Consider the following 18,392-nt stretch of genomic DNA (forward strand, 5'->3'; position numbering starts at 1 on the left):
TACATTCTCCTGTGCGCCACTCTGTGGTCTCAGATCTCCGTCTGGGGCTGCACCATCTGAAGGCTTGGGTGGGGCTAGGGGCTCGGCTCCCAGGTGCCTGGCTCACAGGACTAGGACGTGAGGAGAAAACGAGCTCTTTAAAGCTGTGACGTGAGGGCGATGTATCCACATTGGTTCCTGAATCGTGAACGTGAGTGTAAGATGTTGGCAATAGGGGACACTGGGTGTTGAGCATAGCAAGCTCTGTACTATGTTCACAACTTTTCTCTGAATCAACAGTTTATTTATGGCTGTGCTGGGTCTTCTTTGCTGTGTGTGCTTTTCTCTAGTTTCGGAAGCAGGGACTACTCTAATCGCAATATGTGGTCTTATCACTGCAGTGACTTCTCTTGCTGCTGAGCACAGGCTTTAGGGCCCCCTATGTCAGTAGTTGTGGCTCTCGGGTGCTAGAACACAGGCTCAATAGCTGTAGCACAAGGGCTTAGTTGCTCCAGGGCATGTGGGATCTGCATGGACCAGGGATTGAACCCGTAACAACTGCATTGACAGATTCTTTACCAATGAGCCACCAGAGAAGCCTCCCGCCCCCCACCACCACCGTAAATTTTTTTTTTTTTTTTTACTTATTTGTTTTTGGCTGTGCTGGGTCTTCATTTTTTAAATTAATTAACTTATTTGGATTTATTTAAAATTTTAAAACAAAAAGCCAGCTCCACAGCCTGGCCAGTCTTGGGAACTGAGGACTTGTAGGGTTCCCCTCGGCCCCACTTGCTCTTTACTCCTGCATGTGCTGGAGATGGATGGTGAGGGCGGCCAGATCCCACCTGCCCCTGCCCGGACCTCTATCGCCAGGCTCCCCGACACCCCTGGGCTGGTCCTCGCCCGCCAGGAGGAGCCCTGCTGCTCACCTGAGTTCCCCCGTTTAAGAATCAGTTTCCCTATACGTAAAATGGGTAGAACAGGTGCCCCACAGGATTGTCACAATTAAACCACATAGGAGGGACTTTCCTGGCAGTCCACAGATAGAGTCTGCCTGCTAATGCAGGAGTCACGGGTTGGATCCCTAGTCAGGAAGATCCCACATGCGTTGGAGCAACGAAGCCCCTGCGACACAACTACTGTCCCGCTCTGCGAAAACAGAGAAAAGCCTGTGCAGCAGCAGACTCAATGAAGCCAAATATAAATACTTAACTTTAAACACACACACACACACACACACACACACACACACACAAACCGGAGACAAAGATGTTTTTGCAAACTCCCTTTTGCCGCTTTTGGTGTTTAGCAGTGTTTCTTTTTACAATTAGCATTCGTTCTAATCCTACCTACTTAAAATACATTGAAAATCGAGGTAGGAGAGGGCGGTGCTTTGGGGCTGGATTCACAGTTTTGGGGATTGGCGAGGCGGGTTTGAGGCCTTTTTCCATTCAAGCCCTCCCGCGTTGGCATAAGCCAATGTCAACATCCACGTATCAGCTCTGAGTCAAAGAGAAGGATGATGCTAGCAGCGCCAAAACTTTTGCCGAAACCCGGGATCGAACCAGGGACCTTTAGATCTTCAGTCTAACGCTCTCCCAACTGAGCTATTTCGGCTGGATAGCAAGGGCCGTCCTCGCGTCCTGACTCCGCCCCGCTCTGTGCGGCTCGCACGCAGACGTAGCTCGGGCCGCCCATGCGGGCCGCGCATGCCTCGTAGGGTCGCGCCTGCAACTCAGCCGCAACGCCGTCTCTGTGGCGCAATCGGTTAGCGCGTTCGGCTGTTAACCGAAAGGTTGGTGGTTCGAGCCCACCCAGGGACGGGCCTTACACTTTTTGCTTACCCGGGTAAGAAGAGAGTGGGCTACCCTCTTCCTTTTGCCAAGGCTCTCCGCCCACGCCTCTGTGTTCTATTTCCGCGTGGGGTGTCGGAGTCGCGCGGCGGTGGGGCGTCCACAGAGGCGGAACGTCCCCACTCGAGTTCCGGTTTTTCCTCACCAGCCGAGCCGCTTTGGGCGACGGCCCGGGGCATCCGGAGCGCTACAGAGGACGGACCGTAGAGGTTGTCTGAAGGCCGAGGCCAAGATGGCGGCGCTGGCGGGTGAGCGGGCCGGGGCGGCGGGGTCGGGGTTTAGGTCGCTCCGGGAGCCTTTACCCTCAGCCGCTCGGGCAAGCGGAGGCCGAGGGTGATGCAGGCTGCCATCTTTGGGAGGAATTCCAGGCGGGGGCAGAAGGGGCCCACATTTGGCCCGGGATCCTGCCCCTGAAATTCCCGGGAAGAGGCGGCGCTGGTGGGTACGGCCCTGACAGGGAGAAAAGTGAGGCCCAGAGAGAGGCTGGGACCCCCTGGAGGTCACGCGGCCTGGCAGGGCTGGAACGCGACCCAGGGCAGCCTGCCACCCTGGGAAGGGGTCGGTCACCCGCTGAGCAGGCGTCCTAACCCTGGCTGCTCCAGGGCCCTTTCCTTCTCCGATTAGCGATTAAGCGCCTAGGATGGATTCCCAGGATTGTAAAGAAAAGTGGGTATACTGACAGCTGTCAAGATAGTGTCTGGGAACCAGGGATCTGTTCGCAGTCCGGGTGCTTCATTAGTCATGCCTGGAATGTCAGGGTCTAGTGGCGGGTCTGCCAACTGCTGTGTCCTTGAAGGAATGGAGTGGGCACCTTCCTTTACACAGGGTTGGCAGCAGTCCCTGTGGCGTAGTTAAGAAACCACTGTCATTTCTGTTGGTGAAATGCCTGCATCCTGCTAGTACTGCTGCAGTTTGGGCTATACTAAGGAAAGGCCAAAATTTTAGTAAGACGTGGGTGACCATAAAACGGGTGTTTTTCCTTTCCGTGCAAGTTCGCCGGCCTTCTGAATCCTTACCAGCAGCCTCTTGCTAAGTCTGGACCAGAGGTTGGAATTCCCTCACCTTGAAGGTGAAGGGCATTTACTGTGCTGTGAGCTTACCCCAAACCCTAACTAAGGTCAGGTTGGGGGGCTGAGGCTGAGACAGAGGCAGCTTACACAGGAGTCTGGAGTTGCCCAGCCTCTGGGACTCCGGAACTCCCAGCCCAGGGCCTGGAGCCTCGCTGAAGTTTATGGATATGTTAATTTGACACACACCTGTCAGTCTGAGTCAAGGCCATGACAGACACTAAGGGAAGCCAGGGAGGCCATCGCATCTGAGGCAGGCAGGCACCATACAAGAACATGCAGATGTGGCAGGATCAGGAGGGCCTAGGAAGCTAGTGTAGACCCAGGCAGTTGAGCTGAAACCCACAAGAAGGGCCAAGTGCTCCAGGCAGAGAGCATGGCAAGCGCAAGGCCCTGAGGTAGGTGGGACACTGATGTGCCTGAGCAAAGGATCACTGGCCTCCAGTGTGGACTGTGTCATTGGAAACAGAGGAATGACACTGGACACTGTCTGGTGTCTGCTTCGTATTCTGAAAGATGGCTTTTTTGGGGGGGGGGGGGTGCTATACCTCACAGCTTGCAGACTCTTAGTTCCCTGCCCAGGGATCATACCCGGGCCCCTTGCAGTGGAAGCACGGAGTCCTGACCCCTCGACCACCAGGGAAGTCCCCTGAAAGATCGCTCTGTACCAAACACTTGTTAAATGGAGTCTAGATAGACTGAGGGTGAGAGAGAGGGGGTGCTAGGTCCTGGCAGGCAAATGCCTGGCTGGACACTCCCAGCCAGTGTGGCCTCTGATGCTGCCTCAGCTCACTGCCTCCACCCTGTGGTTCTCTCTGCAGCTCTCCGCCTGCTCCACCCTATCCTTGCTGTGCGGTGAGTGCCTGCCTCGGGCTCTGATCCTGTCCCTCTACCCACAGCAGTGAGGCCCTGGCCGGGAGGGGCTTAGACAGAGCCATTAGGGTGCCTCAGACTTGGGAGGGCCCTCCAGCAGCGCCAGGTTGGGGGTCGCCTGGCCTGCAGACCCATGTCTCCCTGCCCTCGTGCCCTCAACTCAGCCATTACCTGGCACTGGAAGGCTTCTGGTGCATTTGCTGAGGCAGCAGCCCTGTGCAAACCTCCTTGGGACGGGAATGCAGGTGGCTGCTAGGCCCTTGGTGCAGACAAAGCCCAGAAATCCAGCCCCAGCCCCAAGCTTTCAGGGACACAGCAGATCTCAGGGGAGGGTCTTTTTTTTTTTTTTAATACCAAAAACATTTTGTTTTGGGTTGCAGCTGATTAACAATGTTGTGATAGTTCCAGTGAAGAGACTCAGTCATATATATACATGTATCCATTCTCCCCCAAACCCCAGGGAGGGTCTTCTTAATGGAGGGGAGTTGGGGGCTCTGAGGACGGTGTGGATTTGGGCTGATTTTATTTTGATAGGCTTTTCCCCTAGGAATAAAATAAATAATGCAAAGCAAAGGGAAAATGGGAAAACAAGGAAAATTTCAGATGCAGAGCAGGCACTCTCTAGACCAGGGATCAGCAGATTTGTTTCCGGAAAGGGCCAGATAGTGGACATTTTCGGCTCTTTAAAAACCTCCACAGCCACCAAGAAAGTGAATGGGCATGGCTGTGTGTCAGTAAAACTCAATTTACAAAAAACAGGTGGAGGGCTATATTTGGCTCCTGGTCAGTCCCCCCACGCTGGTCCCGGGGTGACCCTGTCAGCAGGCACCCTGGGCTCCCTGTCATGTGTGATCCATCTCCTGACAGCTCTGGCGTGGGTGCCGCTCTGCAGGTGCGAGGGGTCCATTCTAGCATGGCCGCTGACAGCCCGAGCAGGTAAGGCCAGCCTTTCTGGGAGCTATCCCCCCAGCCACTACCCCCCTCCCCCCCACTGGCACAGCAGTGGCCCATGGCAACCCTGGGGCCCTCCCACCACCCAGTGGGGCAATACCAGGGATCCTTGCCCTCAGAGTCCTGCCCAGCCCCCTCCTGCACATCCAGGCTGATGGCTGCACATGTCCAGACCAGGAGCTTCCTGACAAGAGTGTGTCAGCCAAACCCATTTTCCAGATAAGGAGACCAAGTCCCTGAGAGGACAAGGTCTCACTGGGACTGTAGCAAGGCATGTCCTGCCCCAGGCCTGGGCAGCAGGTGGGGGCAGAGGGGACGCCTGCCTGGCTGACGCCTCCCCATGCCATGTGTCCATGCCCAGCACTCAGCCCGCCGTATCCCAGGCAAGAGCTGTGGTCCCCAAACCTGCCGCACTTCCCAGCAGCCGGGGCGAGTATGTGGTGGCCAAGCTGGACGACCTCATCAACTGGGCGCGCCGGGTGAGCCCCTCCCTGTCTCTGTCCCTCAGGGCCCTGCTGCCAAGTGGCCACAGAGTGGGCCAGGCTCCTCTGTGTGGAGACCTGAGGCTCTGATTCTCAGGATCTCTGCCCTTCCTCCTGCCACTTCCCAGAGAGAATGACCCACCTCCTTCCTGTCCTTCTGTCTTCTGTTCCTCTTTTCTCTTTTAATGTAAAGCCCATGTTTTTAACTGGAAATGGGCATGAAAACAGTAGCTCCTTCCCAGGAGGTATCCTAACTTCCACTCACCCCCCATGTTGGCCTTGGGACAGTCTGGGTATCCTCGTGCTCATCTGTGTCTCCTTAAGACACATGTCCTCTGTCCTAGGACAGGGGCTCCTTTCAGTGCCCCTAGGGCGCCCCCCTGGGGAACAGGCCCCCATTGATGGTGCTGTACAGTGTCCATGCAGTGAACACCCGTCCAGACCTGCAGCTCCAGGGTGGCCATGTCATTGTGGCCAGGCACTGTGGAGTCGGCCACTGTGGGCACTGCTCGGGTACCCTGCCATGTTGGGCTGCCCTTGCCCTCTGGATGGCCCAAGCCCTGTCACCTGAATTAGCACATCTGCAGGGCAGCAGGGACCTTGGCCAGATCCCCAGATGGACACAGACAAGCAGAGAGAACATCTGGGGTGGTGGGGGGCAGGGGGTGGTGAGAATCAGACACTACAAGTCGGAGGGAAGTCAGGGTGCGTCCAGGAGGGCTTCCTGGAGGAGTTGGCCCTTTGAGTTCAGGCACTGTTGGGAACAAGGCCCTGCAGGGGCTTAATTGCAGGCTCTAAATCTGTGCCAGGAGTGATCACTGGGCACCCAGAGCAGCATGTGCCATGTTGGAGGCCAGATTTAGGGGAGACTCCAGTACTCTTGCCTGGAAAATCCCATGGACGGAGGAGCCTGGTAGGCTGCAGTCCATGGGGCCGCTAAGAGTCGGACACGACTGAGCGACTTCACTTTTCACTTTTCAGTTTCATGCATTGGAGAAGGAAATGGCAACCCACTCCAGTGTTCTTGCCTGGAGAATCCCAGGGACAGTGGAGCCTGGTGGGCTGCTGTCTATGGGGTCGCACAGAGTCAGGCATGACTGAAGCGACTTAGCAGCAGCAGCAGTGGTTGTGTGCACTGTATCATTAAAACTATTTGCAGTTGGTTTTAGGGCTTTTCTGTTTTTCTTTTTGGTAACGTGGCTGCTGGGAAGCATGGACCCACTGGCCAAACTCACTTTGCCCTCCTGGCGGGCAGTCCTGGACTGGGGCAGCATGCTCAGGCTGGTGACCAGCATCCAGAATGTCTTGGGGGTCTGGAGGTCATGTAGTCACTGTGGGCTAAGGGATCATCTTTGAAGAAAGGCTAGGCATCTGGATTTTCCTTTGTGAAATTGCCCAGTTTCTTTAAACACAGGGGGCCCCTCAGTCTGCTCACTGGCCACCTACCCTGCCCTGCAGAGCTCGCTGTGGCCCATGACCTTTGGCCTGGCCTGCTGTGCCGTGGAGATGATGCACATGGCGGCACCCCGCTATGACATGGACCGCTTTGGCGTGGTCTTCCGTGCCAGCCCGCGCCAGTCCGACGTGATGATTGTGGCTGGGACGCTCACCAACAAGATGGCCCCTGCGCTCCGCAAGGTGGGCCCAGCCCCAAGGCTCACCCTTACTCCCTGTCCCCCACCCCCCAGCCTTGAGCTGCACACAGACCCCTGTCTCTTCCAGGTCTACGACCAGATGCCGGAGCCCCGCTATGTCGTATCCATGGGGAGGTGAGTGCCCAGTGGGGCAGGGTCGGATGGCAGACGCGCCAGTGACACACTGGCCTCTCTCCTGTCTCCTTTCTGTGCTGCCTTCTCACTGGGGTCATCCAGAATGTCCCCTTCTGCCCGTGACAGTCGCGCCCCCACCCCAGCAGCCTGTCCAGTTCCTGTCTGTGTCTGCGGTAGGACCATGGGAGGGACGTCCTGCTCTGGGGGGGCTGCAGCCTTCTCCCCATCTGGCCAGCTCCTATTTCTCCACGCCGTTAAAGGCTGTGTAGTCATCTAATTTCTTGGTGGAGGTGAAATTCACATACTATAAAGTTCACCCTTTCAAAGTGGGGTTTGGCACATTTACAGTATTGTGTACCCATCATATCTATGGAAGAGGTGTGGGTTGGGGTTGGGAGAGGGGAGAGAGGTGGCCACGGTGGTGGGAAAGGCCCTCACAGCCCCGCTCCCCACCCCCAGCTGTGCCAACGGAGGTGGCTACTACCACTACTCCTACTCAGTGGTGCGGGGCTGCGACCGCATCGTTCCAGTGGACATCTACGTCCCAGGTGAGCCCCTCTGGGCGCACAGAACCCCCTCTTCCCCCACTGAGAGGGCTCACCCTGTGAAGCATGAGCAGACCCAGGGTCCCAGAAGAGTGACACCTCAGCCTTTGCCCTCGTTATCCCTGGAAGGTCTCCTCAGCTGTGTGTCTTTGACTTCACCCGGATTCAGCTTGCTCCAGTCTGCCCCCACCTCTTTGCAAGGGTCCTGGGGGGCGGGGCAGTGTGGCCTGGGTGTCAGCAGGCTGCCCATACTTGTCTCCTGGGTCCCGAGCCAGGTCACGTGGGGGTAAGGGACGTGGACAGGAGAGCTCACCTGGGCGGGGCCCTCCCGGCCTTCCCCCACCCACGTCTTGGCCTGGAGGTCCAGTCCTGGGTTCATTCCGTCTGGCTGGCGGACCCCGAGGGTGGCCCCGCCCACCTGCCCACCCTCAAGCCCATCCCAACCGGCATTGGTTGGAGGGGTCAGGAGCTTGAGGCACCGCTTGCACCGCTCCTCTCTAGGCTGCCCGCCTACGGCCGAGGCCCTGCTGTATGGCATTCTGCAGCTGCAGAAGAAGATCAAACGGGAAAAGAGGTTGCGGATCTGGTACCGCAGGTAGTGCTGGCGCCCGGCCGCCCTGAGCATCGTCCCTCCAAGAGGCGGTCAATAAACCCGATCAACCCTCCTTGCGTTCCCGCCCAGCGTGCTCTGTGGGCCTGGGCTGGGGAGGGCGGGGCGGAGAGGGGAGCCTTGCTCTCGTGTGGGGCAAGTTGAGGCCCTGGGAGGGCGTCGAGTGAGAGGAAACAGGATGACGGTAGAGTTGGGGTGCAACCTGACTGGGTGGGAGCAGAGGGGCTGGATCTTGGGGCTGCCACCCTCTGTGGCCCTGACCTAGTTTTGCCTCTTCTGAGGACCCTAGGTGCCCACCAGCGGGCGGGTGGGAGGGGCCATCGGTGATTGATTGTCAATGTCTGCTGAGGGCGGGACGGGAGATCGGAAAATAGTGGGGAATGACCACCGGCTCCAAAAAGCCCTTGTAGCAGATTTTTTCCTTTTACCATTCTTTGGAGAGGCAGGAAAAGTAAAAGCAAACACACACTTGTGTCCCACTGCTGATGGGCCAGACCAGCATTAGCGTTTATTTCATCCCTAGGTCCTCTGGCAGAGAGGGGTAGGGAGGCTAGCGTGGGTCTGGACCAGGGCTGAGGGTTGGAGCCCTCAATTCCGGTCACAAAGGTACTGAGTAGGGGTAGGGGTTCCCGAAACCCAGGGCCCCCAGGTGGCGTGGGCAGCTGGCCCTTGGGCTCAGTGCTTGGTGACCAGGGGCGTGATCATCCGCGGGAAGGCGTAGTAGCGGCAGTTGGCTGGTGGGACCAGCTCCATGACCTGTGTGCGGATGTTATCCCGCCGGAAGCCCGCCTCCAGCAGGGCCGGCACCTGGGTCTCCTGGCCAGAGGGAGGCGCCACGTCATGGGGAGTGGCGAGCAGGGGTGACGCTCTGCAGCCGCCTCTCTGCCAGGTACCCTGGGGGCTAGGCGGGGTCTGAGGCCTGGGTGTGGGTGTCTCCAGGTGTTCAAACACCACTTCCAGGCTGTTAGGGGGTATCGCCTAGTACGTCCTTGCAGATAGAGGAAACCAAGTGGGCAAAGGCCTGAGACAAAGGTGGCCAGATCAATAAAGAGAAGCCTGGGTGCAAGAGGGCAGAGGGAGGGGTGCGGGAACTCTGGGCTGCATCCCTGTATCCCCAGGGCCTCGGGGAGCCACCAGATGTCAGCATGGAGAGACTGACCTCTCCTGATGTACAGGTGGGCACTGAGTCCACCGAGGAGATCAGCCCGTAGGGCTGGCGGAAGCCAGGGACCCTCCCCAGATCACAGCTGCCTCCCCACCCAGAGTCACTTCCCGGGAGGGGGGTGGGGCACCTCAAACATGGTGGTGATGTCTGAATACTTGGTCTTCATTAGCTCTCCCCAGGAGGTGAGGTTACAGTAGGTGAGGACACCCCCTGGCTTCAGCAGGCGGAAGGCATGGTCCTGGGGGTGGGGGTGGGGGTGAACAGTGGTCAGGAAGGGATGTGAGGGTGGGCAGAGGTGTTCCCAGCGGACCTCCCACCTCCTGGCAGGTCAGGGGAATGGTGGAAGGAGAGGTGACCCCTGCATGGACAGCAGGTGCCCCCCACAGGGCTTGCCCTCCATCCTGTGGCTGGTAGCCCACATTCCACCATCAGTGGCCCTACCCGAATGAAGTTGAACTGGTGAGTGTGCCAGGTCTCCTCCGACAGCGGGTATGTATCGTACAGGATCCCTGTGTGGGAGGATGGAAGTCACATGGTTGGGGAGGGAGCCTCACCAGGCAGGGCTGCCAGTGGGAGCCTTGGGGAGGCCCCAAGTGCCATGGCCACTTATACGCATCATGTCTCTTCCATCCTTGAGGTATATGCGCACCTGCATGCAGGCTCCTGGACGTGCATCCGTCCGTGCCTGCCTCTTGGCTCTATGCCCCAGTGAAACATCAAGGCTTCAAAAGCAGGCAGAGGGGCTGGCAGGCCCTGCAGAGCAACACCCCCCAGCTCCCAGAGCCCCTCACCATCAAAGTGACTGTCTGGCAGGGTGGGTGCCACCTCCTCCCACAGGCCTTTCAAGGGAACCACCTTGGGGCAGAGGAGAAAAAGAAGGCTAGGTCAGAGGGGGCCCAGAACTCCATCTGTTACGAGGGAGGGGGCAGGGCCTTCACCCTGAAGACAGGGGCCAAGGGCAGAGAAAGGCACCTTGTGTGGCTGCTGCAGGGCCCAATCCTGGAGCCGCTGGAAGACGCCCTCGTTGCACTCAATAATCCAGTGCTCCTCGATGGGAGCCTCCTGCACCTTTGTGGCTGCGATGGCCATGCCGAAGCCCACTTCTAGCACCCGGCCCCCTAGGCAGACAGAGAGCCCAGGTGTTACCCGCAGGGTGGGGCTGGTGAGGCTACCTGGAGGAGGGGGCACGGCTTTGGCGGGGATAAACATTTGCCACAAGGACCGGGCGGCACAGCATAGCAGAGGTGGGACAGAACACAGCAGCTCTGAGAGGGAACAGCGTGGGCCCGGGCCAGTAGCCAGGGAGGGTGGCCTGCCAGGGAGGCCATGGACAACGACTACTGGGCTGGCCAGGCCAGGGAGCAGGGCAGACCCTGGACCTTGAGCCCTGGCCCAGGCTGTTTACTCTGAGGGTGCTTATCTGAGGATTTGGGCAGTCCCCAGCCCCGCAACAGTGAAGTCAACAAAGGACAAGGAAGAACCAGGATTCGAGGCCCAGGCCTGGAAGAGACGGGGGCGGGGATTGATCCCCTTTGGGTCAAAGACGGAAGCAGAGAGAAATACCCTAACCAGGCAGGGACGCTGGCTGTGCACATTTGGTAGATGGGGACACAGAGGCCCAGAGGTGGCACGCACAGCCTCTGGGGTCGTGGGGATCTCTCAGCACCCCACGGGCTCTGACACCTGGTGCAGGGCCACCTCCAACAGCTGTCTCCTGGCCTTAGCTTTCCCGGAGCTATTCTTAGCTGAGGCGGGCCTCCCGCGACTCCTAGGCAAAAGTCCCCACGTGGGCTTGGGCAGCACCTCGCCAGGCTGCTATTCCCCGTCCTCGGCCTCGCGCGGGGTTGGGGGGGAGGGGCGCTGAGTTCCGCGTCTGAGGACCCATCCCCCGATTCACCCCTATCCCCGAGTCGGGGCGTCAGTGCTCCTGGAGAGGGCGTTCCTGGTACTCAAGGCGCCCGGAGCGCCCCCAGGACAACACCGCGGCCCTTGCGAGCGGCCCTACATTCCGGGCGAGGAAAGAAGGCGCACAGAGACTCCGCCGCGTCGCCGGAGAGCGGGTTGGCCTCGGTCGGCCCCGCTCGCCGGGCCGGGCTACCTCTGGAGGCGGCGGCGGCCGCCAGCGCGTGCATGTAGGGGGTCTCCCAGCGCTCCATCACCGGCTTGCCCAGGATCTGCAGGTGCGTGTCCGACGCGTCGTAGGCCGCGGGCGCAGCCCGCCATGCGGGGCTGCAGTTCTCGCCGGGCGCGAAGATTGGGGTCGCGGCGGGTGCGCTCATGCTGAGGGATAGACCGCGCACCCTGCAAGCTCCGGAGTGGCAGGGCCCCGTCCCTGCAGGGCCTTCTGGGCAGGGGGCGGGGTGGGGCGGGGCGGATGGTGGGCGGGACGGACGGCCCAGGGCACGGGGCGCGAGCTCTTTGCGCGGAGGCACGAGCGGCCTCTAGCTGCCGTAGTGGAAAAGGCGGCCCTCGGTGGGTCCCGGATCCCCGCGACGGTCCCTCCTCCCGAAGCCCAGGCATTGGAGCCCTCGGGGTCCTCACCTTGTCGCTTTCCTGCCTCAGTTTCCTCATCTGTCACCACCGACCGCATCAACATACCCCTCCTTGCTGGAGTGTGAAGGTCTAAGGATTTTCCAGACAGGGTTGGACGTGCTTTAGTATTTACAATTACTCATCCTTCAGAAGTGTTGCAGCGGCTTATTTTATCCTCATCATTTTTATCTTATTTATTAAATTTTTAGTTTTGGGCGTGCCACATGTCTTATGGGATCTTATTTCCCTGACCAAGGATTAAAACTGGGATGCGCAGTGAAAGTGCCACCAAGTCCCAACCACAGGACCACCAGGGAGTTCCCTTATCCCTCCTCACTTTACAGGTGGGGAAACTAATGCTCCACAGGCAAAGCTGGCAACCTCATGGCTGTGAGTGCAGGGGTGCGGGGACCCAGAACAAACCCTGACCACCCTTCCTGAGCTCAGATGACTCCCCCACGCCACCTGAGACCCCAGAGGCCTGATGAGCAGCTCAGGGCACAGAGGCCTCCAGTGCTGGGCCTGAAACACCCACCCCAGCAGTCAGGAGTTGCCAGATCCTCCTCCCCAGGACAGTGGGCAGGACAGCCCACCCCTGCTGTCTCGCCCCAGGGCAGCCTGGGAGTCAGCTATGTCCTCTGTCTGCCATGCTGGGACCCGGCCCCAAGTGGAGCTGGGATGTCCTCCAGGCTGTTCCTTTTCCTGTCTGTCTGCACACAGGGGCCCCCGGGTGTGAGTCTGGAACACTCCATCCCTGCCAAACCTTTTGCACATCCCAGTGAACATGTGGGAAAACTGAGGCCCAGAGAGGCTGAGGTCTGAACAAAGATCCATACAGCCAAAGCTATGGTTTTCCCAGTAGTCAAGTACAGTTGTGAGTTGAACCATAAAGAAGGCTGAGTGCGGAAGAACTGATGCTTTTGAACTATAGTGCTAGAGAAGTCTCTTGAGAGTCCTTTGAATTGCAATAAGATCAAACCAGTTAATCCTAAAGGAAATCAATCCTGAATATTCATTGGAAGGGCTAATGCTGAAGCTCCCATACTTTGGCCACCAAAGAGCTGACTCATTGGAAAAAAATCCTGATGCTGGGAAAGATTGAAGGCAAGAGAAGAGAGCGACAGAGAATGAGACTGTTAGATAACATCATCGACTCAATGGACATGAATCTGAGCAAACTGTGGGAAATGAGGACAGGGAGCCTGGCATGATGCAATCCATGGGGTCACAGAGAGTCAGACATGACAGCAAATGAACAACAACAAGCCATGCCCTTCTGTGTCCACCTCTGGATGGCTGTTAACAGCCCTGACCTGGCTCCAGACTCCTCCCCACAGTCCCTGCCCACCCCCTGCAGAGCTCCTGTGTCCCTCCTGCCCCCAGTCCTTTGCACACACTCTTTCCTCTGCCTGGACAGCTTCTCCTCTCTCCTGGCCTGGTTGCCTTCTCTTTCTGCTTCATGGCTACAGCCACACCTCCCCTGGGAGGCAACCCCCTTCCAGGCTGAGTACAGCCCATTTGAAGCTGTTTTATCTCTGGTACCTCTCTTTGGTATTTTACTCACTGAAGGTATTTCTTTAAGGTGGTATTGTCTGTCTGACCCACCTGGTACACAGAAAGTGCTTGATTAAATCTTGGGTTACTTCGGTTCTCATGTGGTCTGGATGGAAGAGACTCTCAGGAAGAGGCACGGTAAATAGATGTCCCAGGCATCAGGCACCAGGCACTAGGGCTCAGCTCACACTGCTTTTTGTCTCATGTGAGTTCATATTGTCTGGTTATGGCTGTGCTGGGCACTGTGGTGGGGGCTTTGCAGGCATGCACCCCAGTATCCTTAAGCCACCCTTGTACACAGGAGGCATTAATGTCACCCAATTCAAGCGATGCCCCAGAATGCCCAGCCAGAAACAAGGGAAGGCAGGCTGTATTCATTAGCTATTGTTGTTGTTGTTCAGTCAAAGTCATGTCTGATTCTCTGACCCCATGGACTGTAGTCCGCCAGGCTCCTCTGTCCATGGAATTTTCCAGGCAAGAACACTGGAGTGGGTTTCCATTTCCATCTCCAAGGGATCATCCAGACCCAGGAATCGAACCCACATCTCCTGCATTGGCAGGTGTGTTCTTTACCACTGAGCTTCCAGAGAAGCCCTCTTTGCTATCGCTATATAACAGATTGCCCCAAATGTAGCTGCTTAAAGCAACCCAGTTTAGCATCTTTCTGTGGGTCAGATTCAGATGCAGCTCAGCAGGTCCTCTGCTTCACAGCCTGTGGCATGGCTGTAATTGAGAGGCTGCCCAGGGCTGGGAGACTCATCTGAAACCCAGCTGGGGATGTGTCCTCTTCCAGGGTTGCTCACTGGCAGTTGGCTGCATTCAGTTCCTGGCCGCGTGGGTCTTCCTGAATTTTCACCTTGGCTTCTAGCAAGACGGAAGTCAAAACTGTTTACAGTCTGGTCACAAAAGGACATCCCCACACCCTGGCCATGTCCTATTGGTTAGAAGCCAGGTGCACAAGGGTAGGGACCCCAGGAGCCCATGAAGTAGGGGTCATTCTCAGAAGCTGCTGCCCACTACAGACCCTAAGAGGAAGTCATGGTGGCAGAGGAAGGGAGTGAAATGGTACTGTCACCTGCAGCTTTGCTGCCAGGAGATATGGAACCTCCCATGTCTGTCTGGTCAAGCTGCCACCTACCAGTGGTTGCCAGCAAACAGCCGGGACTCCATCCCCAAGAGTGGCTGAGAGCATGGCACAACCTGGCTGGTAAGTCAGCACAGGGCTCTCTGTTCCAGCCTCGGCGGCTGGTGTCCTCTTCTCTCAGTGGAGTGACCACTCTTTCCCCGCTGATGTCTTCAAATAAATGACACATGGTGGTTCCTTGTGTCCACTTTTCTCAAGAGAGCCTAGCATGCATGCCCTGTTATCTGCATTTCGCACACTTGGACTCAGAGAAAGAAGGTGACCTTCTCGGACACAGTGAATCAGTGGCAGAGAGGATGGGAACAGGGGTGTACCTGACTCCAGAATGCAGTCTTCAAAGATGTTTTAAAAGAAAGAAAATATTTATTTTCTGATTAGAAAGGTGACACCGTTGATCAAAACATTCCAACTTATAGAGTTGGCAAACTCTGGCCTGTGGGTCACATCCCCTTTCTGTGGTTTTGTTAGAGGCTCGATAGATAAAGAATCTGCCTGCCAGTGCAGGAGACACAGGAGATGCAGGTTCAATCCCTGATGGGTAAGATACTCTAGAGAAGGGAATGGCAACCCACTCCAGTATTCTTGCCTGGGAATTCCCATGGACAGAGGAGCCTGGTGGGGTACAGTCTATGGGATCGAAAAGAGTCAAACACAACTGAGTGACTAAGCACAAAAGGATGTATGTGAGCTAAAAATGTTTTTTTTACATCTTTAAATGGTTGAACGAAAATCAAAAGTATTTTGAGACACACGGAAATTATATGACAGTCACATTGGTGTGTCTGTAAATAAAGTTGATAGTCACAGCTATTTGTTTCCATATGAACTCTGATGCTTTCCGATTATAGCAGCACAGAGTCATTGCCACGGAGCTTCAGAGCCAAAAACATTTACTGTGTGGCCCTGAAGAGAAAGCTTCCCAAGCCCCCTTCCAGAGCAGCCGGAAGCTCCTTCCTGGAAAATGAAAGTCATCCAGTTATTCAGCACATATCAAGTTCCTCACCCCAGGGGTCCTGCCCTGGCCCCACCCAGAGCTCAAAGCATATTGAGGGATGGACAAGAAATAAATAATAAGTGCATGTCACCTGGCAGCTATGACAAAACAAAATCCCCATGACCCCTGCCCCCTGTCCAGGTCTCTCCTCTACCAGGCAATGTCCATGCCATATATTTTCTCTGTACACAATGTTACGTATAGTTTTTAAATTAAAAGGGTTCAATGGGCTTCCCACGTGGCACTAGTGGTAAAGAACCCACTTGCCAATGCAGGAGACATAAGAGACTTGGGTTTGATCCCTGAGTTGGGTAGATTCCCTAAAGGAGGACATGGCAACCCACTCCAGTATTCTTGCCTGGAGAATCTCATGGACAGAGGAGTCTGGTGGGCTACAGTCCATGGGGTCTTGCACAGAGTCGGACACAACTGAGCAACTTAGGACACACAAAAGGCATTTGTACACCCATGTTCATAGCAGTATTATGCACAATAACCAAAGGGTAGAAATTACCCAAGTGTCTGTCAATGGGTGATGAATAAACAGTATGTGGTCCTTCCACACACGGGGGACTATCGCTCAGCCATGAAAAGGGGTGAAGCACTGACACTCACTACCACATGGATGGACCTTGAGGACATGATGCTCAGTGAGACAAGCCAGACACAGAAGGACACACACTGTTTGATTTCACTCACAGGAGGTCCCTAGAAGTGTCAGATCCAGAGACAGGAAGTAGATGATGGGGCCAGGGACTGGGGGAGGGGATGGGGAGTCAGTGTTTCATGGGGACAGAGTTTCAGTTCGGGAAGATGAGAAAGTCGGGAGATGATAGGGGGTGGGGGTGGGGGCTGCATGACAGTGTGAATGTGTTTAATGCCACTGAGCTCTGTACTGATACATGGTTACAATGGTAACTTGTATATTTTACTGCAATTGAGAAAAGGGCAAAACTGTATTCTGTGTTTTGGGTATGCCTGAACCAACCCATGTTAGGAGTTACATTCAGCAAAGTGTGGACATACCTGTTTTTGATTCACTGTTCACCCTGGGGTGGGGAGAAGGAAATGAATGGGGAGGAGGGAAAAGCAAGCTGTCAAGTTCATCTCTTTAAAAAGATCTGAAGCAAAAGTTACAAAAATGCTAGAATGTGTTGGTTTCAGTGACAGGTACATGGCTGCTTGTTTTATCTTGGGTAAGTGTCTGTGTTTTTATTTTTATTTATTTATTTATTTTGCTGCACTGGGGATCTTAGTTCCCCAACCAGGGATTGAACCCCTGCCCCCTGCAATGGAGGGGTGGCCTCTTAACAATTGGGCTGTCAGGGAAGTCCCTAAAAGTACATTATTTTAAATGATTTATGTCTGCCTTCCTTCATTTGACCACATCCTGTGCATTTCATTCACGCCCTTGTGGTTTATGTATCCAGTCAACAATGGACGGACATGTGAAGTGAAGTGAAAGTTGCTTAGTCGTGTCCAACTCTTTGCAACCCCATGGACTATACAGTCCATGAAATTCTTCAGGCCAGAATACTGGAGTGGGTAGTCTTTCCCTTCGCCAGGGGATCTTCCAAACCCAGGGATTGAACCCAGGTCTCCCACATTGCAGGCGGATTCTTTACCAGCTGAGCCACCAGGGAAGCCTGGACGGACACATGGGTTGTTTCAAATTTTCTGATCTTCTAATAGTGGGGTGTGTGTATTAGGGCATGTCTATCTGTTTTCCCACTTGGGCCATGCTCCTCCCACTCCTGCTAAGCATTATAGGTTTCTTGAGCTGAAAAACTCTGCAAAGTCCCAGGGGAAAGACAGAACACCTCCCTGATGCTACCTGAGCTCACTGCTTTCCCCTCTGCTGAGCCTCTGTTTCTTACCTGCAAATGGGGACTGATAAGTTACCCTCCTCCAGTGGAATCGATGATGCCAACGAGCTTAGCAAATTGTAAAGTGACCTAAGTGAGGTGTATTATAAATGTTTTATGTTATACTGTTGGCCTGACGGAGAAGGCAATGGCACCCCACTCCAGTACTTTTGCCTGGAAAATCCTATGGACGGAGAAGCCTGGTAGGCTGCAGTCTATGGGGTCGCTAAGAGTCGGATACAACTAATCGACTTGACTTTAACTTTTCACTTTCATGCATTGGAGAAGGAAATGGCAACCCACTCCAGTGTTCTTAACTGGAGAAACCCAGGGACGGGGGAGCCTTGTGGGCTGCCGTCTATGGGGTCGCACAGAGTTGGACACGACTGAAGTGACTTAGCAGTACCAGCAGTTGGCCTGACACCTGTTCCTTCATTCCTCACAGTTCATTTGATTTTATGGTGAATCAGTTATATTGTTAGGCTACCAAGAGGCTGAGAAAGTGAGTGAAAAGTCACTAGGCAGCAGGAACCACCATCTGACAACAGCGTACAGGTCAGTTTTTATTATATCATGGTCAGTGGATTGCTCCACCTCCCTTGTTGACACGGTGGGCAGATTATTCTTTGTTGGGGAACTCTCCTGCCCATTGTAGGGTATTTAGCAGCATCCCAAGCCTCCACCCACTAGGTGCCAGTAGCCCCCACAGCCAGTGGTAACCAAAACTGTTATCTCCAGACATAGCTCAGTGTCCCCAGAGGAGGCTGAATCACCCTGGATGAAACCCACACCTGTCGACAAACGAGGGCAGGACCATCCTTGGCACATGGCAGGGGCTCAATGTGTTTTCATAATCTTTGGATCTACAGCCAACTATTGGGTTTGATTCCAGTTTTTCCCCTGAGTGAGTGACCTTGGGCCGGTGATTCAGCCTCTCTGACCGTCGGTATCTTCTTCTGGGGCAGCTGGAGCAGCTGAGGCGCGGGAGCTGAACGTAGGGCCCCTGCTT

General features: G+C 55.6%; 2 protein-coding genes and 2 non-coding genes across 4 annotated transcripts; 2 read left to right on the forward strand and 2 right to left on the reverse strand.

Annotated features, from left to right (window-relative positions):
• Positions 1 to 1,523: 1,523 nt before the first annotated feature.
• On the reverse strand, positions 1,524 to 1,596 carry TRNAF-GAA (transfer RNA phenylalanine (anticodon GAA)). The gene has a single exon. It is a non-coding gene; the product is annotated as a tRNA-Phe (tRNA).
• Positions 1,597 to 1,712: 116 nt separating this feature from the next.
• On the forward strand, positions 1,713 to 8,184 carry NDUFS7 (NADH:ubiquinone oxidoreductase core subunit S7). The gene is made up of 9 exons (XM_070793505.1): positions 1,713 to 1,827; positions 1,981 to 2,080; positions 3,721 to 3,754; positions 4,640 to 4,708; positions 5,085 to 5,202; positions 6,664 to 6,843; positions 6,928 to 6,974; positions 7,434 to 7,522; positions 8,021 to 8,184. Exons 2-9 carry the CDS (start codon positions 2,065 to 2,067, stop codon positions 8,116 to 8,118), a joined length of 651 nt encoding a protein of 216 aa, XP_070649606.1. The 5' UTR covers positions 1,713 to 1,827; positions 1,981 to 2,064; the 3' UTR covers positions 8,119 to 8,184.
• On the forward strand, positions 1,729 to 1,802 carry TRNAN-GUU (transfer RNA asparagine (anticodon GUU)). Its single transcript has one exon. It is a non-coding gene; the product is annotated as a tRNA-Asn (tRNA).
• Positions 8,185 to 8,598: 414 nt separating the features above from the next.
• GAMT (guanidinoacetate N-methyltransferase) lies at positions 8,599 to 11,641 on the reverse strand. Its single transcript, XM_070793506.1, has 6 exons — positions 11,393 to 11,641; positions 10,267 to 10,412; positions 10,086 to 10,149; positions 9,736 to 9,803; positions 9,422 to 9,532; positions 8,599 to 8,945 (listed from the first exon to the last, which is right to left on the reverse strand). The coding sequence occupies exons 1-6, from the start codon at positions 11,571 to 11,573 to the stop codon at positions 8,805 to 8,807; spliced, it is 711 nt and encodes a 236-aa protein (XP_070649607.1). The 5' UTR covers positions 11,574 to 11,641; the 3' UTR covers positions 8,599 to 8,804.
• Between the last annotated feature and the right edge of the window lie 6,751 nt (positions 11,642 to 18,392).

Source organism: Bos indicus, chromosome 7 (assembly GCF_029378745.1).
Source record: "Bos indicus isolate NIAB-ARS_2022 breed Sahiwal x Tharparkar chromosome 7, NIAB-ARS_B.indTharparkar_mat_pri_1.0, whole genome shotgun sequence".
NCBI classification, from domain to species: domain Eukaryota; kingdom Metazoa; phylum Chordata; class Mammalia; order Artiodactyla; family Bovidae; genus Bos; species Bos indicus.